The sequence below is a fragment of the Cryptomeria japonica genome, chromosome 5 (assembly GCF_030272615.1).
Source record: "Cryptomeria japonica chromosome 5, Sugi_1.0, whole genome shotgun sequence".
Taxonomy (NCBI): domain Eukaryota; kingdom Viridiplantae; phylum Streptophyta; class Pinopsida; order Cupressales; family Cupressaceae; genus Cryptomeria; species Cryptomeria japonica.
In genome coordinates this window covers 730,417,212-730,439,929 of record NC_081409.1, presented here as the reverse complement: position 1 = coordinate 730,439,929, position 22,718 = coordinate 730,417,212, and the positions used below count along the sequence as shown (strand labels likewise).

Below are 22,718 nucleotides of genomic sequence, written 5' to 3'. Positions count from 1 at the left end.
GTGCGGTTTTTCTTAGGAAAATAATCCACAATTTTAAAACATAGAATTGCCATGATTTTCAGACAAGAAGGCCCACGATCTCAAACACATGGTTTTTAGATAGAAAAAGATGCAAATTTGTCGAGAAAAAACTCTTGAAATTCTTTTGGAAAAAGAAATGCAAACCAAAAAGTCACAATTTTATAAAAAAAATCATTCCAAAACTTTGCTGGGTAAAACCCTAGATCTCCAGTAGAAAAAACCACGAATTTATTCTATAAGAAAATCCATCCAAAAACCTACGATTTTTGATTAAGAAACCGATAAAAAACTTCTAGGAATTTCCTCAAGATTTATAGGTAAATGTGTAAGAACCCTTACTAGATCTAACCCAAAATTGCATCACAAATTACACATACATAGTATGGGTATTCCGTCAAATATTTGTATGGTCATATCATTCTGAAATTTTCACTTATTCCACAGAGACATTTCAACATACACTTTGCATACCTTCTCTTGACACAAGTAAATCCATTGTTCTGAACTTGAATTAGGTAGTTTGTTGTTATAGACTTACATATATATAGAGACTTGCATAACAATGATTGAAGAATATAAAATCACAAATGATAACATATCATAACTACAAATAACTAATAAGATCTCAAGACAACTCTATCTTTTACATACAAAATATTGTTCTTGGCAATAGAGATGTGCATTGATAAATTCTGATGTAGAAGACAGAGATTACAATATTAATGCATATGGAATTTGTTGTCTGTTTGTATGCCCAATTGCATTGCTTATGAAGACTTCTCTATTTCTTAGAGGTCCGGTAGCATGGAGAGATAAAGCCATGACAACCTTGAGGTGGGCGATCATTGCCAGGTCGACTATATACACACCCAATGATTCCAGTTGTGTGGAGCTATAGAAATACATTATGTTCTTGTGCTTTCTGTGGTTTTCGAATAGTATGAAGTCATCGTGATTGGGGATATGAACTGTCGACAATGTTTAGGGGTGCCGCTATAACCACTTTGTTCAAAGTAACCCGTGTTGCCCAATTGTTTGGTCCCTTTCTATAAATAGAGAACTCACATAAATAATCCACTTCACTATACTATCACCATGATTTCAATATTCTTCTTTTTTCATTGGCCAGTGATAATAATCCCAACCATTTCCAGGTTATTGATTTGCCATTGTGAACTAGACTCATAAATCTTTTATGGCACAAGTATTAATCGCACAACCACAATAGTTATGTGATAGTTTTTGGGTGTCAAAAATTTTAGTCGCCAAACATTATTATAGCATTGTTTCATAATAATTTGGAGCCCACAATTTTACAAAATGAAAGCCACTAAATTTGAACTTCATTATATCCGCTCCCTTAAACATTTGCAAATAATAATGAGAGCCACGATTTCACTCTCCATCGCAAGTATTAATCTCTACAATTATAAATCTTGATTACCGTAGAAGCACTCGTTCACTCATTAAAACATTGGAGATAACAATAAAATATTCAGAATATGCTATTGCTTTTTTTCTGAAACAAAATCTTAAACCTTACAAATTTGACTCCAAAGGAGACTTCACAAATTTGGCACAAGTGTGAACTTTGTTGCGAATCCACTCCTTAGAAGAACTAGGGTTTCACCCAACCCTTTTGTCAATCTGCTAAAGGTTTCCATCCTTAGAGATCCAGTTTGATGCAACCATCAGGATATCAACTGATCATAAAAATCCATAAGCATCTGAACATATTGAAACCCTTCCTAAGCTCCTTTTATAATATTTTGATGAGCCTTCTAGAAGTTTCCATTTTTCACCTCTTGAAGCAACTTCTAGAATAGGCTAGAGGACTTTATTTAATAATATTTATTTTGTTCAAGTCACTTTCAATTAAATTAATTAAAATAAAGTCATCCTTTTAATATTTTATTTATTTGGACAACTTTAGAATAATTAATTTAATACAACTTTAGAACGATTAATTTAAATTAATTAAAATAAAGTCATCCTTTTAATATTTTATTTATTTGGACAACTTTAGAATAATTAATTTAATACAACTTTAGAATGATTAATTTAATTAATTCATTTCACCAAAATTTGGGGGACATTATAGTCCTCCCTTCCCGGAGATTGCTTTCCCTCAAGCAATCTATACTTGCATGTTGAAGCCAAATACTTGGATCCCATATCAACCTCAGGAATGTTGCTCCGCCAATCTGTTGCACTACTCTAATATCAATATCTCTATCCCTAGAGTTGTGAAGCAACTCATCTTGACCCATAAGAAACAATGCACCAGTCATGTCAATGCGAAGATCCCAAATTATCCTAGGTGCATAATCAATCATTTCAATCTACCTTGTGCAGCTGTTATGAATCAGATCATCGTCTATCCAATTGAGAATCTCACTCCAGAAGAAGTCACATGTACCTCTAACGTCGAAGGATGATAGAAGCTCATCACTGTTGATGGTGTTTTTAGGCACTATGCAACACAAAATAAAATACTAAGTATTCTATCCTCTCTTGAATAAAGAATCCCAAATGCTAAGCTGCGTGATCAAGTGGGATGACTCCAAGGTTCTCGAATGCCAAGTCTTGACGTGCTTTTTGGATAGACTCAGCTGTATATGATGTGGTAGTTCTGGGATCACAGGGTGGACTTACGCTGAATACTTGAATGCTCGAATGATGTTGGAATGTGGGATTCACTCGATTAAAAAAGGGAAAAAAGGTAATAGGATTTAGAAGGCGAGTCGAACTCTAAGAATGCAAGAACGATGGACGATCTTTAATGAAACTCTAACTAAGTCTTGATTTGACATGCTACGAACATCTCCACAAGGCTAGTGCGATCTTCTAAGGATAGCTTTATGATTTTCAAATCATCACGACAAGCATAGACACCATCAAGTTGATGCATATCAATGAAGGAGCGATAATTGAAATTAAGCTTTAGCTGAATGATTCTAGTTGACGACGCAAGGCACTTTACCATTGGCAAGGTGTTAGTAGTATGGATGTGCGAATTTCACCATTGATCATACATAACGTCTTCCATTCATCTAAACAACATGAAATTAAATGAGAAGTAGAGACCATGCAAATTGTTGAATCAAAATGTCAGTTTCACCATATCTTCAATGAAGCTTACATGCTTCTTACAACAATGTCTTGGCAACAATCTTTGCCTTCTCTTCCTACTCTACTCTAATTATTTTCTGCTCTACTACTTTCTTGAACTCAGTCTATTGACCTTACAAATGAAGAAGTGGAACCTTTTATAGTGCTCTTACAATTCAGTGGCTCAGATTGATTCATAATCAAGGGCCAAGATCAAAAGGTAGAAACTCAATGCGAAGCATTTAATGCTTGACCAATGATACAATTACATTTGACAGGACACATGTCATTCTTTGAAAATTCAACCAATAGATGATGAGGGTAGGTACATTGAACTTTGTGCCCATGTGGTAGTTATCTCCTTCAATGGATGAGTCATGGATGAATGATGAGTAGGTGCCACCTCAGCTTGTTCTTTGTAACCCATCACAAGTTGTAATTGAATGGTGCATCTCTCTTGATACTCAACATTTCACCCTTCATCTCTTGTTTGGGAATTTCGCCTTGGTGCTGCATTTGATGTAGAGCTTGTTTTTCCTGTGCTTGATCCTTCCTTTGCTTAGGTGATGAAATCTTGATATTGTATGTGAGCTGATGTTCCTTCACCTTGGAGCTGATCCTTGTCACATGTTGCAGTTGAAGTGTGCTAATGTATCATCATGCTGATCATGTTCTTTGTATTCACTGCCACCCTTGAAGTTATGATGAAATCTTCCATGCCTCGAATCCTTGACCTTCCTCACATTCCTTTGCATGTTCATTTCACTTGCATCAAACCTGGAAACAACAAAACTTGAATCAAAACATTTTATAAAGTACTTAATCATGCTTTTTATTACCTTTTAAAGTCTGAAATTGAATTTTCTGATCATGAAAACATCTAATTTTAAGTCTGATTTTGTGTATCAGGTCTGATTCTTCACCAACTTGAGTCTGATTTTGTGAAAAGATCATGAAATGAGCCCATTTGAGACCTGATTTATGTCCGATTTCTCACTTTTTATGCCTGATTTGATAAATTTCAGGCCCAGGACAAGTCTGATCTGCATTGATTTCATGTAGCAAAGGAGGTGCTAATCCTTAGATCGCTGATTGTCATTGCTTAGAAGGGGGGTGTCAAAAGCAATGACAGGGTGTGTTGAAAGTAACAGGAGAGGGGCCGATGAGAATGGAAGGGGGGTGCGAGAATAATGAAAGGGGATGCGGAAAACCTGGAAGGGGGGTGCGAAAAAAACCGGAAGGGGGGTGCAAGAAAACCGGAAGCCTAGATCATTTTCATGCCTTAGCCAAATTTTTGAATTTTCAACTTTGCACTTCCAAACAAAATCTAATAGCTACACAACTCTAGCACTATCGTAGAAAGCAAAAAAAGTGGGGTCCCCATTTGCAATGGGGCGATGTGTGAAAACGTCGCATGTACCTCTAATGTCGAAGGATGATAGAAGCTCATCACTAGGCCTACCTCCACCATGGAAAGGATGATGCAAATCCTTCCAACTTCTCCAATCAACTGCTGCAAGTAAATGCCACTCAATAGGAGAAACAATGATCATGCATACCCCATACCTTGAAAATAGAATAGCTCCATATGCATTATAAGGAAGTAGTGAATCAATAACCTCTTCAAGACTGTCTGCATGCTCAAACAAATCTGAACCAGCAATGCCATCATTCATATATACTCCTTCATAAGTTGGTCTAAAAGACGTAAGCTCTACCTTGTGAGCCTCTAGAAAAGATAAGTCCTCAAATTCGTCATGAATAATCAAAGGCTCAACCAAATCTTCATTATGGATATCTTTATTTGTATATAAAGACATGGCATTGGTGACTGGTCCACTAAGTGTATGCTCAACTTTATATTCACATCTCACACTTGAATCCCACATATCATTTGTGTCATTGGGATCAAGAGCCTCCTCAACATCCAACTCAAAGAGTGAATTATCCAAAGTCAAGTCAGCACTCATCTTGAAAGGAGGGTTATCAACAAAGGTTGAATATATATCCTAAGTTGCGGGTACGGGTATGTGGGTACGGTACATCGGTACGACATTTTTTTTTTGGATGGTCTAGGTACGTCCGTACAAAAAGATATAAAAATCATAAATATATACACATATGGGTGAATTTGGATTGGTTTTGAAAGTCTGTAGAGGAATAAAGCTAGCAATGGTTGCCATTATGCTATCTACAACAAATTAAAATATAATTATTAACATTTAATATTAAACAATAAATTATAGATGTTAAATATTTAAATTTAATTTAAAGTGAAGTGAAATTATTATAATTATGAAAGTAACCTATAACAATATTTAAATATTTACAAACTTCTAATAATGAAAGTAACCTATAATTATTTAATTATGAAAGTAACTTATAATTAAATATTTAACTTTTATTTAATGTGAAAATAATATATTAATTACACAATAAAAAAATATTCATATTTAAATTAATAATACTACAAATTAAAATTAAACATCATATTTAATTTTGATTTGTATTATTAATAATTATTATTTCAACTATTTTGTAATTAATATTTTATTTTCACATTAAATAAAATTTAAATATTTAATATTTATTATTTGTATAAATTAATATATAAATCATTAATTTATATCTAAGGCTCCATTTATTTTGTTTAAAATACAAAATAAAAATAAAAATACAAAGAATATATAAACAAAACTATAGAAAATAAACATAAACAAAATAAACAAAATAAATCGATGAAGATTAAAATACAAACAAGACATAAACAAAACTATAGAAAGGAATTAATTTTTTTTAATTATAGTGTGCCATGTGCCGTGTGTTGTGTGTCGTCGTGCCCTCGCTGGTCTACCTCTGCGTCGTCTACCTCTGTGCTGGTCTACCTCTGTGCCGACTACCTCTGTGCTGGTCTACCTCTGTGTCGTCATTGGTTTTCTCTGCCATTTCTTCTGTGCGTCGTGCCATTTTCTCCGTCGAAGACAAGTGCGTCGTGTCATTTTTTCTGCCGAAGACAAGCAAAATGCATTTTAGCTTTTCGTTTTAGGGTTTAAACTTTAAACGACCCAATTTCATTCGGTGCAGTCAATGAATAACCCCTCATGCGTGACACGGATTCATAAAAAAACTCCATGGAATCGCCATGTCGACCTCAGATGCGCCGGGATTCGTGGGTCAAAATGGGGATACGTTTCAGGAGCAAAAAAGAGGAACCCTGTCCGATTCCACAGGGATTCCAAGTCGAATCTAAATCAGACACGTACCGTACCCGGATTTGGGGGAAAACTTGGAGGTACCGGTAACTTAGTATATATCATTAACTTCTTCATGACTATAGGCAACAAACTCACGAGGATGGGAAGATAAACTGCTGCTATGATACATTTGTGTCATGTCTTCAACCTCTACAAGCATCACTTCATTGAAAATTTTATGCTCAACACTTGCCCTTTAAGTGCTAACACTTGTAGACTCCCCTTCATTAGTTATTCCATGTGTAAAGGCTGCAAATTCAAGAGAACGGGGAGGTAAATATTAGTATAATATTCTTTATTGTTTATCAGTGGTCATTTTAATACAGTGCGAAAACACGCAATGGATTTCAAAGAATTGATTGAATAAACAGAATGAGCAAAACGCTCATAAATAATACAAGCTATTTACAAGAATAGCAAGTTTCTAAAAGAAACTGCTGAGAAGATCGAAGACGATCTTTCTAAAATAGAATATACACTGAATGAGCATTAATACTAAAATTAACATATTTTAATATTCTATTACCCTCCCTTAATGCTCAATCTATTAACTACACCTATAGACCCCCTGAATTTTACAAATTTATCAGGACCAAGGGGCTTGGTGAATATGTCTGTTGGCTGCTCCGAGGTAGGAACATACAGCAACTGGATGGATCCGTCTTCAACCAGCTGTCGAATATAGTGACAATGCGTTTCCACATGCTTGGTTCTTTCATGGAAGACTGGATTCTTGGCGAGTTTGAGCACTCCCTGATTATCACAGAACAAGGGAGTAGGACCTGCCTGGGAGACATGCATATCCGCAAGCATTCGCCGAAGCCAAACCGCCTCACAAGATGCCTTAACTGCTCCCCGATACTCTGCTTCTGTCGAGGAGAGAGCCACTGCCTGCTGCTTCTTACTAGTCCATGTGACAGCACCAGATCCCAAACTAAACACATACCCTGCTGTAGACTTACGGTCATCAACCGAACCTGCCCAGTCAGAATCTGTGTAACCACTGAGTATAGGATCAGAACTCCGAGTGTACAGAAGTCCATAATCAGAAGTGCCACTCACATAACGCAGCACACGCTTCGCTGCTAACCAATGATCAGCCTTGGGAGCTGTCATGAAGCGTGAAATGTAGCTCACTGCAAAACTGATGTCAGGTCTAGTAGCAGTAAGATAGATGAGACTGCCCACTAGTTGCCTGAACAGAGATTCATCCACAACTGGTGAGGATGACTGAGCTGAAAGTTTGAGCCCGGGTTCCATAGGAGTAGAGGCAGGTTTGCAATCCTGCATTCTGAACCTGTCCACAAGACTTCTGGCATACTTGGACTGAGAGAGAAAGATACTGGTCTCAGTCTGCCAAACTTCAACTCCTAAGCAGTAATGTAGAAGTCCCAAATCTGTCATATCAAAAGTGCGGCACAAATCCTGTTTGATCCCAGTGATCAAATGTGCTGAACTGCCAGTAATGATTAAGTCATCCACATAGACAACTACAAACAGAATATCATTACTAGTATGCTTGATATACAGGTTTGCATCAGATGGACTCCGCTGAAAGCCATGATCTGTCAGGTACTTATCAATTTTCATGTACCAAGCCCGAGGAGCTTGTTTCAGACCATAGAGTGCTTTGACTAGTCTACAGACCTTCTGTTCTTGACCATCAACCTTGAATCCTGGGGGTTGCGTCATGTAGACTTCTTCCTGTAAGTCACCATTCAAAAAGGCACTCTTTACGTCCATTTGATGGACTTTCCAAGTGAACTGGGCTGCTAAGGCAAGAACGAGCCGTATGGTACTCATTTTGGCTGTAGGAGCAAAAGTCTGCTCGTAGTCAATGCCTTCTTTCTGTGAGAACCCACGAGCAACAAGACGAGCCTTATACTTGTCTAGGGTTCCATCAGCTTTGTATTTTACTTTGTACACCCATTTGCAGCTAATGGGCTTCTTCCCTGAAGGAAGATCAGAAAGGGCCCAAGTGTGATTCTTCTGAAGACTCTGGAACTCAGCTTCCATAGCCTGTTCCCACTCAGGTATACCTTTAGCCTCTGAATATGTCTGAGGTTCAAAAACACTGTGTATGTTAGCCATGAGAGCAAAATTGACTGTATGCTGCTGTTTGCTCTTATTACGGGAGGTTCTACCCTCAATGAGCTCAGTATCCCTGAGATCACCAATAGTCTTGGCCCACCATTTAGGCCGGAGAGTAGAAGTGCTAACATCTGGAGGAGCTGGAAGAGGCTCAGGATCAGGAACAGGAGCAGCAAGAGGAGGATTATTCTCCGGAGGGAACTCAGGTAGTGCATCATCGAAAATAGATTCTGCATCATCCCTCCCATCAGGCGAACCTAATGGAATAAGAACACTGGGAGGCTGACCATCAGAAATCTGCTCAGAAGAAGGGGACTGAAAGAATCCTCTGTCTTCATCAAATACAACATCACGACTAAAGATAAGACGTTCAGTGTCTATATCTATCAGTCTGTAGGCCTTATGGTGATCACTGTATCCTGTCATCATGAGTTGCTGGCTTTTGGAATCCAACTTGGAGCGCTTAGCATCTGGAATCCAAACATAGGCAACAGAGCCAAAAACCTTCAGGTGGCTGATCTGAGGCTTCCGACCAGACCAAACCTCTTCTGGAGTCTTCCCCTTAACAGCCTGAGTAGGAGAACGGTTAAGAAGGTAGACAGCAGTAAATACTGCTTCAGCCCAATACTTATTCGAAACACTCCTGTGTTGTAACATAGAACGAGCCATCTCAACAACCGTACGATTGCGACGCTCGACAACACTGTTTTGCTGAGGAGTGTAGGGTGTAGTCAACTGGCGTTTGATGCCATGGGTATCACAGAAGTTGGAGAATGCAGAAGAACAAAATTCCCCCCCGTTATCTGTCCTAAGAGTAATGATACTTTGTCCAGACTCTTTTTCAACAAAGGACTTAAACTTCTGAAAGATACTAAATACATCTGATTTATGTTTAAGAAAGTACACCCACATCTTTCTACTGAAATCATCTACAATAAGCAAAAAATATTTGCAACCAGTAACAGAAGATGTATTCATAGGACCACAAATATCAGCATGAAGTAATTGAAGTACCTTAGATGCGCGCCAAGACTTTCCATGTGGGAATGAAGTTCGATGCTGTTTGCCAGCTTGACAGGCGCCGCATACGCCAAGATGCTGAGTCTGAATATCAGGTAACCCTGAAACAAGTCCCTCCCGAGACAGCTGAGAGAGATACTGAATGTTGAGATGTCCATATCTCTGATGCCACAAAGTGCTAAGAGGAGAAACACGAGCTGCCAGAGCCACTTCAGGAGAATCACCAGTGTCAAGGAGCCTATATAGGCCATGATCCTCTAGACCAACAGCAATAGTAAGACGAGTCTCCCGATCAATGATGGAGCACTTGTGAGCACTGAACACCACACCTAGTTGAGGAGAATTCCTCATAATCTGGCTGACAGAGAGCAGATTAAGTTCCATTCCAGGAACATAATACACATTCAGAAAAAGAAGAGTCCTGCCACCAGACTGTATCTGAACAGTGCCTCTGCCAACAACTGTATACTCCTCACCTCCGCCAAATACAACGGAATCACTGAAAGGTGAGAAGTCTGTAAACCAGTCACGCCGATGAGAAAAGTGACGTGATGCACCAGAATCGATGTACCAAGCAGAAGACCTGGCATGATCTGAAGACCTCTTAGCCATAAAAGCATAAAAGGCAGACTCCTTCTGCTCGGAATGTTCCGCAACATGCGCCTTCTGGTGTGACCCTCCCTGCTTCTTTTGTTCAGAAGCGAGCCTCTGACGGCAATCTTTCTTCATATGGCCGTACTTGTGACAGTAATTGCACTGCACATTTTTCTTCTTAGCTCCATCCTGTGTCTGAGAAGAGCCTTTCTGCTGAGAAGACTGAGAGGACTGAAATTTGCCTTTATCCTTCTGAAAGGATTGAGCTGTGAAGGCATTTTCCGAGGAGGCTGATGTAGTACTACTACCAAATTGCTGTTTCCAACGATCCTGCTGTAGAAGTTTGGTGCACAGTTCTGAAAACTTCAGATCAACATTAGTGGAAGTAATATTGAGGGTTTCAATGAAGTGTTCATACGATTTCGGAAGACTTTTCAAAGTGATTACAACCATGTCTTCTTCCTCCATAGTCCGACCAATAGCTTCGAGTTGATCTCGAATGTCCTTAATCCTCGTGAGGTGCTCCTGTAAGGACATACGTTCGTCCATCATAATGGAGAACAACTGATTCTTCAGAAAGAATGCTCGGCTCTTGTCGGATGTCTCATGCAATTCCTTCAGATGCTTCCAGATGTCAGAAGCTGTCTTGCCGGAAGGAATCTGCGGTAACTGATCATCAGTTACTGAGAGTTTGAGAAGCATGACTGCCTCCCGATTGCGTTCATCAAACTTATCTTGATCTGCACCAGGTGTACCAGGACTGAGTTCTTTTCCCAAAACAAGCTGGTCAAGACGCCTATATTCAAAAATGGTCAACATACGCTGCTTCCAGATGTTGTAGTTGTGACCATTAAAGCGTTGACTGCCTTCTAGCATCAGATTGGTGAGAGAAGCCATTTGCACGATTCCCAAGAAAAATTCCTGGCTGACCCAGAAAAATCCAAGGACAACCCAAAAAAGCGTGCAAAAAACCCAGAAGGATTCTCCTGTCAGAATCTGGATTCGCGGGCTCGAAAATCAAGGCACAAAAATCGAGGCACCCAGAAAAAATGGACAACAACCCAGATGAGAGTTTGAAAAACCCACCACGATTCTGCAAGAAAAACTGAACTGCGATGAAAACTGAAGGTAATAACTTCAATCGAAGTTTGCAGACGGCGATGCCATTGTTTGCAGACAGAAGGTATAATGCAAAAATGACGAGTTGCAGAGGTTCGTTTCCACGCGATAGTGTAGAAAAAAACAGTTGCAGGTGGCGCCACGGAGATGACAAAGGCCGAAACCTGCAGACACGAACAGATTACAGTTGCAGGTGGCGCCGCGGAGGTGACAAAGGCCGAAACCTGCAGACACGAACAGATTACAGTTGCAGGTGGCGCCGCGGAGGTGACAAAGGCCGAAGCCTGCAGACGCGAACAGAACACGCGAACAGGTGGCGTTGCAGGCGGAGGTCGCGGGAGCCGAACAGTCACCACGCGAACAGGTGGCGTTGCACAGAGCCGTGAACACTACGAACGCCGAAAAAAATACGCGCCCAGGTGTTGCACAGAGTCGCAAACACCACGAACGCCGAAAAAAATTCGACGATTCCGCCGCTAACACAGTGCAAACGCCAAAATTCGACGAAAAAATCGACGATTCCGCCCCAGCCAAGAAAAAACAATGATAAATTTTTCAAACAAATAATTTCGAAAATTTCCACGAGGATAAAAAAATTTTCGAAAAAATTCCTGTAGCTCTGATACCATAATACAGTGCGAAAACACGCAATGGATTTCAAAGAATTGATTGAATAAACAGAATGAGCAAAACGCTCATAAATAATACAAGCTATTTACAAGAATAGCAAGTTTCTAAAAGAAACTGCTGAGAAGATCGAAGACGATCTTTCTAAAATAGAATATACACTGAATGAGCATTAATACTAAAATTAACATATTTTAATATTCTATTACATTTATGTAATATTATATAATTTTAGTTTCTTTCTATACAATTGTTTCTTCTTTAGAAACATCGTTCTCTTGTAAATTATTTAATGATCGTTTGATCATTTGTAAATATCAATCTAATTTTTTACCAATTACGTGTTGTAATATGGTATTAGAGCTGGATTTTTAAATTTTTGGGCGGTTTGTTTCTAGTTCGTAGAAATTTGTTTGATTTCTCTGCAACTCGTGTCGAAGGTTGAAATCCTTCTCTGTCCATTCGCGCGACTTTCTGCAACTCCCACATTTTATTTTCGTGTTTGGGTGACCCTCTCTTTGTGTCATTTTTTTAAGGCACCGTTCTTGCCTGACGCAAACCGTTTTCTCTCTGCGCGTCGTGTTTTTATTTCGCAGCTTTGTAATAACCTGCGCGTCGCTTGTGTTTGTGCCCTTTTGTGATTGCAGCTCGCGACTTGCATTTCGTGATTTATTTCGCGTTGTGGTTTCTTCCTGCGTTGTGCCATAAGCCTCTGCAACCGGCCCATGATTTCCTTCAGCAAACGACATAGTTTTTTTAATTTTGTGGCTTGCATTTTGCATCGTCTTTTTTCCAGACAATGGCTGTGGGTTTTAAATCACAATTTTCTGCTGCCCAGGGCCTCTGTGGTGTTTGGTTCTTCGTTGGAATTTTTTTTCAATTGCAGATTCTTTGTGGGTTTTTTGAGTTCTAAATTGTTTTCCCTTCGGATTTTTTTGGGTGCATCGTTTTTCGTGCCTTGGTTTTTGTGCCAGCGGATTTGACTCCAAAATTGTGCCTGTACCTGATTCTGCCTTTATTTTTGCATAGGGATTTATTTTCAGTTTTATGCCTTTTTCAGATCTCTCATTTTTTGTGCATTGGGAAGTGTGCACAATGGCGTCATTGACCAACTTAATGTTGGAAGGCAGCCAGCGATTTAATGGCAAGAATTATAATACTTGGAAGCAGTGCATGCTGACTATTTTTGAATACCGTCGCCTTGATCTTGTTTTGGGAATAGAATCTCGTCCTTCAGCAGTAGGAGCAGATCAGGACAAGTTTGATGATTGGAATCGAGAAGCTGTCATGCTTCTCAAGCTCTCTGTCACAGATGACCAATTGCCTCAGATTCCTTCTGGTAGTTAGCATCAGAAAATCTGGAAGCATCTAAAGGAATTGCATGAGACGTCCGACAAAAGCCGAGCTTTCTTCCCGAAGAACTAGTTGTTCTCCATCATGATGGATGAACGTAATAACCCTGAAGAGTCTACCAAAATCCTACGAGCACTTCATAGAAACTCTCAACATTATGTCTACGAATGTTGATCTAAAGTTTCTAGAGTTACGCAGCAAACTTCTGTAGCAGGATCACTAGAAACAACAGTTTGGTAGCGGTGCCACTTCGTCTTGCTTAGAACAAGCCTTTGTAGCCAAAACCTTTCACAAGGATAAATGCAAATCTCTGTCCTCTCAGTCATCTCAGCAAAAGGGCTCCAGTCAGTCTCTGGATGGTTCGAAGAAGAAAGTTCAGTACAACTGCTGTCATAAATATGGCCATATGATCAAGGATTGTTGCAATCAGATAGATTCCAAACAGCAGAAGCAAGGTGGGGTCTCTGCCTAAAGCCAATGTCGCTAAGCACACATAGCAGAAAGAGTTTGCCTTTTACGCCTTCATGGCTAAAAGACTTGCAGACCATGTGAAGTCTTCTGCCTGGTATATATATTCGGGTGCTTCTCGACATTTCACTCACAGTCGTGATTGGTTTACAAAATTTGCTCCCTATATTGATTCAGTCATTTTTGGAGGAGGTGAAGAATATACTGTTGTCAGCAAGGGCAACGTTTAGATATAGTCTGGTGGGAGGAAAATCTCATATTCCTCAATGTATACTATGTTCCTAGCATGGAACTGAACCTTTTTCCGTGAGTCAGATTATGTGGCATTCTCGTCAGCTTGATGTGATATTCAGTGCTCACAAGTGTTCGATTGTTGATTGTGCGACACGCCCTACTGTAGTTGTTGGCATTGAGGATCATGGTCTTTATAGACTTGTGGATATGGGTGATTCTCTTGAGCATGCCTTCGCAACTAAATCATCCTCTATCACTAGTTTATGGCATCAACGATATGGTCACCTGAACATTCACTACCTTGCTTAGCTTGTTCAGGAAGATTTAGTACGTGGCCTACTTAAAATTCAAACTCAGAATTAGCGAGTTTGTGAAGCTTGTCAGGCTGGGAAGCAACACAGGACACCATTCAAGGATGGTGACTCATGGCGAGCATCTAAGGTGTTGTTCTTTAGAAGGCTCTAGTATTTTGAAGAACAACACCCATTAGCCTTCTGAATCTATAATTTGAGCCCATTAGCCTTTTGAAGAACAACACTTAGGTTCTCTTTGATCTATTGTTTGCTTGTATGTTCAACCGTATTGCTCATGAAGACTTCTTTGTTTATTATAGGTTCGGTAGCATGGAGGGATAAAGCCACGACAGCCTTGAGGTGGACGATCATTGCCAAGGTCGACTGTATACACATCCGATGATTCCAGTTGTGTGTAGCTATAGAAATATATATGTTCCCCTGCTTTCTGTGGTTTCCGGATAGTATGAAGTCATTATGATTGGGGATATAAATTGTCGGCAATGTTTAGGGGTGCCGCTATGACAGCGACCACTCTATTCAAAGTAACCTGCGCTGCCCAATGGTTTGGCCCCTTCCCGTTAATAGAGAACTCACTCAAATAATTTGCTTCAGTATACTATCATCATGATTTCAGTATTCTTCTTATTGCACCCGCCAGTGATAACAATCCCAACCATCTCCAAGTTATCAATTGGCTAGTTGTGAACTAGATTTATAAATCTTTTATGGCACAAGTATTATTCGCACAACCACAATAGTTATGCGATAGTTTTTGGGTGTCAAAAATATTAGTCACCAAACATTAATATAGCATTGTTTCATAATAATTTGGAGCCCACGATTTTACAAAATGAAAGTTAGTAAATATGAACTTCATTATATCCACTCCCTAAACATTTGCAAATAATAACGAGAGCCTGATTTCACTCTCCATCACAAATATTAGACTCTACAGTTATAAAACTTGATTATTGTAGAAGCACTCGTTCATTCATTAAAACATTGGAGATAACAATAAAATATTCAAAATATGCTACTGTCTTAGTTCTGAAACAAAATCTTAAACCTTACAAATTTGTCTCCAAGGGAGACTTAATAAATTTGGCATAAGTGTGAACTCCATCGCGAATCCACTCCTTAGAAGTTAGAAGAACTAGGGTTTCACCTAGCCCTTCTGTCAATCTGCTTAAGGTTTCTATCGTCAGAGATCCAGTTTGATGCAAGCATCAATATATCAACTCATCATAAAAATCCATAAGCATCTGAACATATTGTAACCCTTCCAAAGCTCTTTTTATAATATTTTGATGAGCCTTCTAGAAGTTTCTATTTTCCACCTCTTGAAGCAACTTCTAGAGAATGTTGGAGAACTTTATTTAATGAAGTGACTTTTAATAATATTTATTTTATTTAAGTCACTTTCAATTAAATTAATTAAAATAAAGTCATCCTTTTAATATTTTATTTATTTGGACAGCTTTAGAATAATTATTATAACTAATTCATTTCACCAAAGTTTTGGGGACATTACAAAATGGACCACAAATTTTTTATTAAAAAATTTGCCAAAAAAGGAACCTATGCTTTGATACCATGAAATGATAATTGATTGTTCTATTAACAAAGGAGAGGAATACTTTTTATATAAGCAATTTCATAAGATCTTTCCATAACAGAAACGATGGAGAACTAAAGAAAGAATAGAAAGATTTGAAATACTGACCTACTTACAGAATAGAAAGTTACTAAAAACTAACAAAATGATTCAAATGACCATTATAAGCTAAATATTATAATATTGCTTTAATTGTTCTCCACAATGGATGTGAAGAAATTGGCATCCAATTCATTTTCCTTGAGACAAGGTACAATGCAGGCATTGGTTTTTGAATATGTTCCTTTAGGTCTGGATATTGTAAATTTGCTAAGCCACTACCAAAAGGAAAGGTTTGTTGCTGAGGGAGTGACTTGTTTTAAAGGAGAAATCTTTTCTCACAAAGAGGATGATAATGGACTTGTTCCAAATTGATTCTCTATTTTATATGGTGATGATCTCGTTGAGCCAAAGTGCATTCATGAAGGCACATTAGACTCAAGGATTAACTATAATGTAATAAATGCACTTGTAATAGGTCATCTGATGAAATTGTGGCGCCATTTGGTTGATGTGATATCGCCCTTGATGTTAACACCCTTGATGTGGTATTTATGGTGCTACCCACTCACACAAATACTCTCTCTCCTGTTTCAGTCACCTGGTCAATGCCAGTTACAGCTAAACTTAAGGATGACCTTATGTTGGAGTTATCATCAATAATTACTTCAAATGAGTCATGACAGATCTATTCAGGGATTGAGTTTCATTAATCAGTTCAACTGGTTGATTAATGATTAAATTTTTTATTTAAGATTTTTGATCAATTGACAAGTCTTTATTGTATGTGCCAAGTGTCCATGAGGTGTAATTATAATGCTGAAATCATGAAAGGTGATTATCACGGCGTGAGCACTGAGTTCCATTTAAGCACACAACTGATAATCTAAAATGCATAAATTTTGGGCAGATGAGTATAGTGCAGGTTACTTGAATTTATTACAGCTGTCATTACTTTTACAGGTAATGAGTAGTTTGCATTACTAAACTCAGTAATTTTTTCTCAATTCTTTTCTTTGCTATTCGCCCAAATCTGTCTGACAGCCCTGCTTCCTGCATGGTGTCTTATAGGTGTTACCATTTCTGCAAACTTGCTCCAATATACAAATCAGCAAGTTTGTGATATGCAAGCAGCAAGATTGATATGCATTTAAGAAAATTTTCACAGATTGTACTTAATGTTTGCAGGCATGCTACCATGCAAGTGTAACAAGATTTGCCTTAATATACCCGTTGACATGCTTTGTTGAAATCTTTATAATACCATTTAGCCAAGTGTTAATAATCAGAGTAGATGTGCTTCTTACCTTTTACTTAGTTACCAGACTTGAACTTTGGCACGACACTCAGACTCTGCACAGACTTAGCAAATTCCAAAAACAATGAAATATAGAGATTTTTAAAGGATTTCAAGGTTGTTCTATGTACTCTTCTCCAAAATTTTAAAGACATAAACCAAATCAATTACAAGGTATTTTGATCACATGCACTATTATAAATCGAACAAACGAGTACAAAAGCGATTTTGAGCCAAACAAGACAATTTTTTTAAATGTATCATATTCCCAAGTGATTTTGGTCCACAAAACTCACGAATTATGATATCCCTGGCATCAAAAATAAAAATCACATGGATTCATGAACTATTGTAGGGGACCATGTACACTTGGCACCAGCATCACTAGTGCTGTGGTGGGTCCTATGCTCTTAGCTCAGATAGGTCCAAAATACTGCTACAGCCATAGTAGCATTACTTGGGATTGGGATTGACTTGGGCAAACCAAAAGTGTAATGGTTATTCAATTCTTTGAGATTAAATCAGGAAAATTTGGAGAATCAGAAACTGTTGAAAATTCTGAAAAATGGGGAAAAATACTGATTTTGTTATTTCAAGACAAAGGAAAAAATGCGTTGCTTTTTCATCTAGTGCAACTCAAAACAATTCCTTTTTTTTTGCTTTTTAAACAAAGGCAAGCTCTATCCGGTGTAATGTCAGGGTTTTTGTGTTGGTATTTTGGTATGGTTTTGTCATTGATGTCAACACCTACTATCACTTATCAACTCTGGCACTTTGAAGAATTGGCAATGTTCACCGGCAAGCAAATGACTTATGCACAGTCACCGGTATCTGGTACACCGGCAGGATATAATGTTCACCGACACTTGGAATGCCATGGAAAACACCTGGTTATGTCGAAGACATCGTTTGGACACTTTGTCTTGGAGATTTGTTCATTGGCATATTCGTATTTGCATATTTGCTGTTACCGGCAAACAGGTCCAGAATAAGCACCGACAGGCTTATCTATTCCAGATCAGCACGGCACACTATGGAGATGTTTTATTAATGTTGTAATTGCATTGAGCCGACATGTTGAATTAGTTATTGCATCGGACATTGTTTTATTTGTAAATTGACTTAATTGTAAGATCCTTTAGAGCTGACCTACTAAAATTGGTCTTAGGTTATGATATAAATGTAAGATCTTATTTGCAAGATCGAACGTGGAATGCGAAAAGGAATTGTGTGAACGTATATGCGAGAATAAGCAGAGCTATACACACAGACATCATTTGAAGATTGAAGGAGGGTTTTGTGAAGATAATCAGAACTACACCGATACTGAATCCAACATAGTAAGATGCTATTTTGAGCAGTACATCCTTATTGGATTTAACCATCCAATTGTCGTCAGTGTGACTCCCATTTGTGATTGAGCAGTGAGCTCTAGGCACTTGGCCTTTCTGCATGTGCAGACCCCCTTTGTATACACATATTATCTGCAGTAGTATCATCTGATTGTGGGTAAGTTTTCCCACCGTGGTTTTTCCCCTTACAGGGTTTCCACGTACAAATATTGGTGTTATGTGTTGTGGATGTTATTGTGTTTCTATTTCATGCGTTAATCTTTACGGGTACTGTAATTAACTGATAAAACTGTCTACCGGCATAAAAGATTGGTTTACCGGTATTAAGCATTAAAGTTGGTTAAGTTGTTTTGGTTTGAATTTATTTGACAACTGATTCACCCCCCCCGCTCAGTTGTCCCTGGGACCTAACATTTTGTGCTCACCTAGATTGTAGCTGAGTCGGCAGACCTTGGTTGGTCTAGCTGGGTTCAGGATTTGGCAAGTGTTGTAACTCGGTTTACTACATTCATGAAATTTTACGAGGCATTGGTTAGAGAAGATTGATTCCACTGTTTGAGTATCCTAGTAGTGAGAATGTTGAATCGCAGATTATTTTTTTAAATGCTCTATTTGTGAGGAGTCTAATCTTTTTACCATCTGTGAAGAGCCAAGATGAGTGAATTGATGAGGATTGTAAGGGTACATCTGAACAAAATGCTTTATTCCTTGAGATTTAATGATGCAGTCAATGATCAGGCACCTGATGAAGGGTAGCTAATCCTAGCAGCCAAAACTTTCACACTTACAGCCATGGGCTAAAACATGCATTCGGAAAAAATAATAGAAAACAATTTTCTTTATTAATAAATCTCAGTTAACATACTTGCCTTACAGGCTTCCAGTCTTTTTCTTGACCTTAAACAATCAGTCGGCCTTCGATGATGCCATGGATTACAACCTTCTCAATCTCACGTCACATGCAATAGGCCTTTACAACAGCCTTGTAAATAATATGTTCTCCTTTTATGTGCTTTAATCTCTGAACCCTCACCTAAGGAATAGGATCTGTCATTGTTTTTCCTGTTCACTCTTTTAGGTATTTTACCCATACTTATGTGTTTGTTTTTATAGGAACATGATTCCTAAATATGGGAAGGTCGGAGCCAGCCGAAAAGTAGGCTTAGTCCAGAATGTCGTGCCATCAATCAATCATGTTTTATGGTATGAGACAAAATAGATAAGCCTGTCATGGTAATAGGAGAATTAAAATACCGTTGATGATCTCTTCTAACGTGCTAACATCTGGGAATATTAAGATCTGTAATTGCAACATTCAATTTCTGAAATCCATGGCCAGGCTAGGAAATTAAGTGTAACAGCCTGTGAGAAAGACTGCCACACAGCAAAAGGATGAACAACTGTCAGCAGTTAAAACATAATTGCTGTTGGTAAGGAATTGTTGCTACAGGAAGCTCTAGTCAGCTTTTAAAGTTTGAAACTGCCAGCCAGAGAACAGCATGACTCCTGCCTAGCATATTGAAACTATCACTGCAGGCAAATAAACTACACGACCTCATAAAAGGAATAATGCCCTGAATTGTCTGTCCGATTAGCAGGCATTAATATTTACGCCCAGCTAGGAAACTGTCAGCAGCATGCAGGAATGAAATAACTGCCTGAAAATGCTGCTCAGAATGGAATACTTACCAGCCATGATTCTGCAGTTATCTTCTCCACTTGCAAAAGTAAGTACTGGTAGATGTCTGTAGCAAGAGTCGTTGAAAGGAGTGGCAATGGAGGTAGGATAGTTGACTTAATTTTTAAAGACACCTTTCTGCCATGTCACATTCTCTTTATCAGCATTAAGAAGTCTTTGATAAATTGGAGGGGACCATATATGAGCCAAATCCTTCATCATGTTATTTGTCTAGGTAATGAATTTGATCAGAGTCTGAAATGCCTCAACAATGGTTGTTACATGACCCATCGGATTATCAAATGCATGAACAATTGCTCTTATTATGGAATGAATGTGTGAAATTATTAAGCAACTCTCAAATTGTAGAATGGAGATGCACCACATAGTCAAATCGCGTATGGCTTTCCCTTTGGTGATGATAGCTTCCACATGAAATTGAAGAATGGCAGGTACGTTATCCTTGCCTAAGTGGAACTAAAACATAGTATGGTATTTGTTGAAGAGTCCAGTGTGGCATAATAGCACATGGAGGTTCTGATGTCATTGAGACTCAAGATATAAACCCTAAAGCATTTCTCAAAAAGAGTAGTAACAACCTGAAAACACACAAAATTAGAACAAAAGCCAAAATGAAACTGTTGTTTTTGGGCAAGCAGGATCACATGTGGACCCAGATGCTCTGGCATCATTTAATGATTCGTTCATCACTAATCCTGTGGGCTCTCTTTCAAGTGTATTAGATTACTCTGAAAGTGTGTATATTTTTTTTATCTGCATCTTGATAGTTCTTATACCACACACAACTGCATTAATTTTTGTTGTTTTGTATTGCATTTGGATGATAACAATGTGCTGCTAATTGGTATGACAATTTTGAATTTTCCTGAGAAATTGGAAACCATATCAAGCTTTTCTCTTAGTGGCAAGTAAACTGACTGGGAGCTTGAATAAGAACAATGTTTTTGTTGCTCTTTATCTTGTTTTGACAAGACTTGGTTAATATTTTTATTATTCTGGTTAATTTAATTGTCATTGATGTTAAGACAATATTAGTAAATATGACGAGGACAATGTATTCTGCATTTATCAGAAAACCTTGTCTGCTGGGAAGTTGACAGAAAGAGTCTTGAGGATTTTTGTCGCAACAGGCAATGAGTATGTTTTGGGTTGTGTTAAAGCATTCAACATTCAGCCAATTCTAAGGCCAATCTTACCTACACGTAAGCATGAGAATGTACAACATATCTATATTCATATATTGATAGAATTTATATTTGGTCACATCTATAATTCTGTAAATATTATATTGATCGTTGTAATTGTTTCCTGCAGGATGTTCAGAGAAATTTTAGATATCCACTTGATTAAGGTGGCAAGCCATGCATATATTACCATTTATCAAATTATGTTGTCATCGTCAAAACTGGTGATATGAACCACTCTTCTGTTTTGTGTTTGTTACCTGTTATGGACTGGGGTTAATGTGAAATCAGGCAAGGTCATCTATTTGGGGAAAATGTATACCATTGACAGGTTAATTGGGGGTTATGTAAATAGTAGATATAGGATAATGAGTTTCCAGAGTGTGGGTGTCTCAGTAGGGATATCCAATTTTATTTCTAAGGTTTAATGGGGTGCAGGTGTGTTTATACATCTAATGTATCTACAAAAATTAAGCCAAATCTGAAAACCATACTAAATTATTTTAAATTTTATGAAGATACCAATACCAAATTAATTTTCTTAAAGAAATTGAGGCAGGTTTCTTGGGTGCGCATCCTTATCTGTCTCTGATGTCCTGTCAAATATGTCGGAACTGCTTAAGAGTCTTGGATGCAGCCTTTATTGTAAAGATCATTCCCTGATAAAGCTTGCCCTGGTTTGTTTGTGCAAGAAGCAACAATCGCCCTATCGGAGTGGTCCCATAGAAGGGGACTTTATAAAATTTCATCTGCGTCTTTGTAATCGTGGGAGACTGGCAAAATTTCCCTATGTGATATATTTGCAGCTTCAGTACCTTTTCTTGGGGGTCATAGTAGCTGAATTATTGTCTATCAATTTTTTTTTTGCTTTTGATGAAATAATTATAACGACAACTGGTAAGAAGTGCTTTAACAGAGGAGTCGCATGGAAGGCACTTAATAAATCTACTCATCAGGTGCTACTGAGCAAATGCATAAACCTTCCACAGTGAAATTATGTTTTGAATTCCTCCTGCGATTCTTTAGAAGTTTCCATATTTTACATGTGACCCTGGGTGTATCACTACAGTGTACTGCAACCCTATGGACCATGGAATGAAAATAACAGTGATGATTGGATAGAATTTGAAATGAATCTATGCCTATAATGAAATGTAGAATCAAGATTGCAGATCTAAAATTGAGATTCAAGTTATGATCCAATTGCATTCTCAATCCTTACATAATCCAACTACTGTTTCTGGATTTGACCCTCTACTTTGAGCCAAATTTGTGCTAGAACACCGTTTGGAATATCCATTTTATTTCAACTTGGATACAGGGAAAGCTGGGATGAGACAGCAG

The 22,718-nt window shown here is 38.1% G+C and overlaps 1 protein-coding gene across 1 annotated transcript in view; it reads left to right on the top strand.

Moving 5' to 3' along the window:
• The window catches only part of LOC131069846 (uncharacterized), a 58,235-nt gene extending 35,737 nt beyond the window's left edge, over positions 1-22,498 (top strand). Inside the window, exons 2-3 of the mRNA XM_058005441.2 lie at positions 21,263-21,392; positions 21,505-22,498. Coding sequence (XP_057861424.2) covers positions 21,263-21,392; positions 21,505-21,524 — 150 coding nt within the window. The 3' untranslated portion in view covers positions 21,525-22,498. The remainder of the gene's footprint in view (positions 1-21,262; positions 21,393-21,504) is intronic.
• The last annotated feature ends 220 nt before the right edge of the window (positions 22,499-22,718 follow it).